Source organism: Gekko japonicus, unplaced genomic scaffold (assembly GCF_001447785.1).
Source record: "Gekko japonicus isolate JY-2015 unplaced genomic scaffold, Gekko_japonicus_V1.1 scaffold494, whole genome shotgun sequence".
Lineage (NCBI taxonomy): Eukaryota > Metazoa > Chordata > Lepidosauria > Squamata > Gekkonidae > Gekko > Gekko japonicus.
Window position 1 is genome coordinate 543,372 of NW_015171518.1, and position 6,953 is coordinate 550,324.

At 42.6% G+C, this 6,953-nt stretch overlaps 1 protein-coding gene across 2 annotated transcripts in view; it reads left to right on the forward strand.

Annotated features, from left to right (window-relative positions):
- The first annotated feature begins 6,322 nt into the window (after window positions 1-6,322).
- Window positions 6,323-6,953, forward strand: part of SAMD13 (sterile alpha motif domain containing 13) — a 67,723-nt gene continuing 67,092 nt past the window's right edge. For both annotated transcript variants that reach the window (XR_001482733.1, XM_015419394.1), the window contains exon 1: window positions 6,323-6,384. Coding sequence is in view for 1 of the 2 variants with exons in the window: in XM_015419394.1 (XP_015274880.1) it covers window positions 6,363-6,384 (22 nt within the window). In the remaining variant the exon portion in view is untranslated. The remainder of the gene's footprint in view (window positions 6,385-6,953) is intronic.

The following is a 6,953-nucleotide window of genomic DNA, read 5'->3' on the forward strand; positions in this document are numbered from 1 at the left end:
TAAAAATCAGGACTTATTTAAAACATCTCAATCACAAACAGTAAAGTGCATTGTCCAAATATGAGTGTATTACACGAGGTGGAATTGTCAGACCAGATAAATCCTCCCGCAGATAAACACAGTATAAAATCAGAAAGGTTTAAACTTTCCCCTCCTTAAAGGAGATTTTTAGTATAGAAATGTGTTCAACTGTTAAAGATGTATTTTCTTTTATTTCTTTTTACTAATTTTAGGAGAGTTTTTGTTTATTCCTTAAAGAGATAATCTAACCCAAAATTCTGTAAAATTGATGCTTTATTAATTGTTTCTATATTTGAATTATATAATAGATTTGGTAATATATTTGATTTTACTTGTTATATGTAACAATTTAACAAACTTGTGGAATCTATATTTTCCCCCTCCCCTTTCCCCCTTCTGTATCCCACCTTTTTTCCCTTGAGAAAATAATAAAAAAATTTAAAAAAAAACCCACTGTGTGACCATATTGCTTCAGAGGTTCCATGCAGCTTAGGCTCCCAGTTGAATACTGTTGCCATAGAATCTGAGTTCAGCCATTTGTCCTAGATTCTGCTATCCTGTACACACCCACCTAGATATACATACAATTTAAATACTACTGAAATCAACATTTTTAGGATCCTTCCTTACCACCTTACCATTTTAGGATCCTTCCTTACCACCTTGAACCTATTCATCAGAAGTTAGACTTCACCAGGATGTGTGCATAAGACTGTGGTCTTGATTGGAAAGCCTGGTCCAAAACATTATTCTATTGTCACATTCAGCACAGAATAAAGTTGCCAGTCCCCAGGTCCCAATGGGGGTTTGCCCGCTTTTTGGGGCTTCTGCCCGCCACTGGCCAGCTGGCTGGTGGGGGAAACCCCACCCCCAAACAGCCACATCCAGGCACAATGTCCTCGGTGCGATGATGTCACCTGGAAGTGACATCATCATGTCGGGAATATCACACGTGATGCTCTGGTTCGAGGGCAAAACTATATGGTAAATTTGGCCTAAAAAGATAGAGTTTTGCCCTTGAACCAGAGCATCGCTACACGGCGTCACCAACATAATGACATGACTTCTGGGCGATGTCATCATGTTGGCAACGTCCCAGAATGCCCCCCCCAATTCCCCTGCTGGTAGGGCGAGAGGACCTGGCAACCCTAGCATAGAATTCTCTTTCATTTTACTGTCTACTTGAACCTGACCCTGAAACGCTTCATTGCACTTAGCATCTCTTCCAGAATTTGTACTTAAATTCTGCCACATCCTGTTGTGCATAATTGTCATAATCTGATAAATGAAAGGAGCCCAGGCCTATACTTCCATCTTGTGGCTGTTAGGTAACATCGGTGTTTGGATGCAAGTCTTGTATCCCTCTGGATATTCTGTGTTTCCCACGTTGTTCTTTACACTTTTCCAGATTGACATCAGACAGCCCCACTTCTGGTAGAAGTGTCAGGCAGAGAACCCCGTGGCCCCTGTGTTTTTGATCACAGGTAATTATTGTATTGGCCACCAAATGAGAAGGGAGCACTCCCTGGAGAAGACCCTGATGCTGGGAAAGATTGAAGGTCAAAGAAGACGGGGATGGCAAAGGAGGAGATGGTTAGACAGTGTCATTGATGCAACGAACATGAAATTGAGCACACTTCAGAGGACGACGGAAGGCCTGGCGTGATGTGGTCCATGGAGTCGCGAAGAGTCGGACTTGACTGTGCGACTGAACAAAAACAACGAAATTATTGTATTGGAACTCATCTATAACTCTGGTGGTTATGAAGTGTTTAAGAAAGGAAGCCTAACACTATGAACTGGATAGCCCAGGCTAGTCTGATCTTGTCAGATCTTGGAAGCTAAGCCAGGCGGGCTCTTTTTAGTATTTGGATGGGAGACCATCCAAAGAATACCAGGGTGCCTATGCAGAGGCAGGCAATGGTAAACCACCTCTGAAAGTGCTATGATTCATATATCATTAAAGGTAAAGGTTCCCTTGCTCGAAAGCCAGTCGAGTCCGACTCTAGGGTTGCGGTGCTCATCTCCGTTTCAAAGCCGAAGAGCCAGCGCTGTCCGAAGACGTTTCCGTGGTCATGGGGCCGGCATGACTAAACACCAAGGCGCACGGAATGCTGTTACCTTCCCACCGAAGGGGTACCTATTTATCTACTTGCAATTTCTTGCTTTCGAACTGCTAGGTTGGCAGGAGCTGGAACTAGAGACGGGAGCTCACTCCATCATGCGGTACACTCGGGTCTCGAACTGCTGAACTACCAACCTTCCACAGCCTGCAGTTCAGCATCTTAACCACTTCAGCCACCGCAGCTCCTCGCATATATCATTACCACACAATTTTTTTCCTAGCCTGATATCCCTGTTGTCAATGGGAAAATGTGGGTAGAATATACATACAAATGAGCAATCAGCTCTGCTACTGAGAAATAATAGGTGCATAAGCTATAAGCTTCAGTGATGGTTGATAACTTCAGGTTGTTGTTTTCTAATAAAAAGCTCAGACAAATTAGCAAAGCATAGGTCTATCAATGACTATTAGCCATGATAGCTAATCAGCCAGGGTCAGGGGCAGAAGGCCTCAGAATAACCGATAACACCTAAGGCCTTTTGCCTTTCTAGGCTGAGCCACTATGGGAAAAAGAAACTGTATGCAGTGCTCGCTCTAAGCTGTGGAGTCTTATGAGCAAAAATTCTACTCTGTGAGTTACTGGCATTAAAGTTGTGAGTGAGTGATTTGGCTACTGCATAAATTAGTTTGCTCTGGAGCCATCCTTCCTGAGCTAAGACAAAAATGTGTAAGCCGGGGGCTAAAAAACTGCGAGCTAGCTCACACTAACTTAGCTTAGAGGGAACACTGATTATGTGTGTGACTATATGGATTCTCTCAATCTGATTGCTCTTAACTTCTTGTTTGCTGGTTTGTTTTAGTTGCTCTGTGTTTTGTTTATGTATCATTTATGTGGTTTTTAACTGATGTTTTCTTGTTAGGCATTCTATTGTGACAAAGAATGGGGTAAAAATACTTTTAATAAATGGGACTCCTGTTGGCCACTTTAGGAAAAGCAGTTTCGAGCTGGACATACATATAGCAGTACAGAGGCCTGCCTGATTGGAAAGGTGGTAGTGATTCACTTTTAAAATCCTAAGCAGGACAAACTGGTGAGCAGTAACAGTCTGAAATCTACGGAAGAAGGTAAAAAAAAATCCTCCTTCAATACTTAAGTGACAGAGGGGGTATTTGTGAAGAAAATGACTGGAGATATTTGTCCCTGTTCCCATTCCGAGGTTGGGAGGCAGATATTCTAATGGTTTGTCTTCCTTTAGCTATAAATTAGGGTTGCTAACCTCCAGGAGGTGCCTGGAGATCTCCCAGAATTAAAACTGATCTCCAGACCACAGAGAAGAGTTCCTCTGGAGAAAATGGCTGCTTTTGAGATGAGTCTTTATAACAGTATATGATGCTGAGGTCCCTCCCCAGGCTCTACGGTTTGTCTTCCTTTATCTATAAATTAGGGGTGTCAACATCCAGGTGGTGGCTGGAGATCTCCCACTATGACAACTGATCTCCAGGCAAGTGATGCTCTGTCATCTTAGTGCTTGGGGGGGTCAACAGTGGGATGGCTTCTAATGTCCTGGCCCCACTGGTGGACCTCCTGGTGGCACTGGTATTTCTTGCCACTGTGTGATACAGAGTGTTGGACTGGATGGGCCTTTGGCCTGATCCAACATTGGCATCTCTTATGTTCTTATGTTCTTATCAGTTCACCTGGAGAAAATGGCTGCTTTGGAAGTTAGACTCTATGGCATTATGCCCCTAACCTCACCCTCCTCGGGCTCCAAATCTCTAGGTATTTCCCAATCCGGAGCGGCAACCCTACCAGGCTCTACCCCTTAATCTCTGGGAAGAAGAAGAAGAAGAGATTGGATTTATACCCTGCCCTTCACTTGGAGTCTCAGAGCGGCTTACAAACTCCTTTCCCTTCCCCTCCCCACAACAGATACCCTGTGAGGTGGGTGGGGCTGAGAGAGCTCTGACAGAAACTGCTGTTTTTCAAGGACAGCTGTGCCAGAGCTTGTGACTTACCCAAGGTCACATCAGCAAGGTGCAATTTCTCCTTCTAGAGCTGTTTTACATCAATGTAAAATGGAGCCATCAATGTAAAATCATAGAGAGCCACATTTGCAACTACCATCAACCAAAAGAGCCATATGAGTAATGTATGCTCTGTGCACCACCTCAGATACATGTACAATGATATAACTATTAATATTAAACATAGAACTAAAACCATTTTAATTATCAGAATGCTTGTGTGCCTGTAGGGTTGTCTCTTTCCAGTGGCGATTAATTTTAGCCAGCTCTTGTTTACCTGCCTTCTTGCTCTCTCCTCAGCATGAGACACAGCAGGTTGGATAAGAGAGTGGGATTGCCAAGGCTGGTCATGCAGAAAAGGGAATAAAGGCACCAACAACTCACTGTGGCCAGCTTGTCCTTTTCCCATGTGGCTGCTTTGGTGGTAGTAATGATTTGGCTCTCTCTTCTCTGTGGCCAACTTAGTCTCCTCCTGGCAGCTGACCTGGTGCTGGAATGAGAGCACAGAGGCTGCAGAGAAGGGTGGGGCTATTTAGAGAGGATGGGCCTTTCATTTCCATGTTCCATCCTTGGCAAGAGATCCACAGCTCAGAGAGGCTCATAGTTTTCCTGTACTCCTGTCCCTCCAAGCAGTGGCTCTTTCAAGATGGAAATGACCCAGCAGCCTCAAGCCCTACCTGGCAACACCCTTGTCCACTTTCCTAGATCATGGTGTGGGTGCCATAATGGGTAACAGTGCTCAAAACATATGTAAAATTTCTGGAAATTTTGAAACTACAGGGGGAAATTTTCCCCTCAGGTTTTTTCCAGGAAAATTGGAATACCTGTAATACTTGGTGTTCTGTCAAGCCTAAATTATTTTTACTGCTTAACAACATAAAAATAATCATTTACCATTTACTTAGCATGTCAAATTGCAATATCTGACATATTTATAAGTTATAAATGTCTTAGTTTTCTACAAGCAAAGTTGAAAGGAAACTGCAAGCTGATGTACCGTATGCTGTCTTAGCACTTTTTGCTCTCTGGTTAGGGTGAGCAAAGGTTTCAGTAAAACGTTCTGTTTACCTCTGAGGCCTAGGTGCAGTTTCTATTCTACCTCCTTGTGATTTTTTGCTCCCTCCTGTAAGGTACGCCAATAAGCTACTTTTTACCCAAGGGAGAGATTTAATTTTTTTTTTTAAAAAAAGTAATGTCAAAAGGACAACAGAAGGTATGTAACCGCTAAAAAGCAATGAGAGCCCTGCTCCTCATCTCACGAAGATTAGGTATCCTTTTAGGTACAGAAATACCTATTGGATTTAAAAGCTCCTATGTCTACAGCATGTCCACCTTGTCTTTAAAAGCATTTCACCCATTCAAAAATAGAAAATATTTCATAGGAGTCTCTTTCAGTAGACCCCCAAATTTCCCATTTTTCTTTTGGAAAAATTGAAAAAGGACTTTGAGAAAAAAACAACAACAACAGGGCAATCCCCCCCCCCCCCAAATCTTAACATCTCTAGCTCAGAACCACAGGTGGCATGTTAATGAGCCATGTGTTATTTCCAAACCACTAAGTATCACTGTTTTATGTGTTTAACAAAATCCCCATCATATTCTCATCCTAGCCAACCAGCTAAGCATTGGTTCTTTCTTTCCAATTCTGCAGACAACGTTCAGAATGTTTTTACTTTCAGTATGGATGTAGAATGTTGTATCTTCAGTATAGATTTTTTGTTTAAAACTTTTCAGGGTTGAAAGCCATTCTCTCAGCCTAGAGTAGGCTTTCACTTCTTAGGGCAGAAAATATTTATTTAAAGGGATTTGGGAGAAATGTTTCATGATATTGACTTGAAGCACCTACCAGGCAGCAAGTTTGCTTTCATTTTTACCATTCCATTTAATATCAACGCAAACTTTTACAAATTTGTGCTTTTTTGCTATGTTACTGAACCACAGCCAGGTGCTGACTCTTTAACCACCGATCCCAGACACATTTCTTATTAATGTCACTGACGTCGATTTGTATGTAGCTGATTCCCACGTAAGGGTGTTTAGCGTGTATCCAGTTAAACCAGAATCTTCGCGGTGGTATCTAAAAAAGACAAACAGACACCACCTTCTGCCTATTTTCGAGTTGTGGACTTCTATTCCCAGCATGCATCCTTCCATGACAGCTTGTTCCTGATTGGCTACATCGTGTTCTAGTTGGAACTCTGCATGTGGCTGCTGCTGTGCTGGGAGGAAGGCAGTCTTTTGCTGGCTATATATGTATATATGTATGAAAAAAGGTAAGTGAGCTCTGCTATGCGCTCCATTTAGAATGGGTTCCCTCCCCTCGTTTTAATTGTTTCTCCCCAAATTCCTTGTTCCTGACCCAGTTAATGGTGAGCACTTCCCTGAAGCAGCTGCTTTCAAAAGGCATGTTTTACATTGGAGTGTGTTTAAGGAAATTTAGCCAATCCAAAACTGGAAAAGCGAGATTTGGCGATGTGCTAACGATGATTCCCCCAAACGGATAAAGAAATACGTTCAGAGACGATTACTGCACACTCGAGGGCTGTGAAAGCACGTAGTAATTTATCTTCCATTTATTTTAATGCCAGCTGTTTCTGTTCTTCCATGGAGAGAAGCTTAACTTAGTCAAGCAGAAAAGTGCAGGTCTGGTGTGAGAGATTTTCTTAAATTGTGTTCTTTATTGGATCTGTCCCTTTGAGCAGCTCCACTTCCCTTCCGAAGAAATTGCAGAGGGAAGAACGTTAGGGTATGGGTTATTCCTTTCAAATGTCTTCTGGATTCTCCTTGAAATGCTGCATTTTGGTAAAAGTTTGCTTTGCTTGGTGTGTGCAAAGTCCCCCCC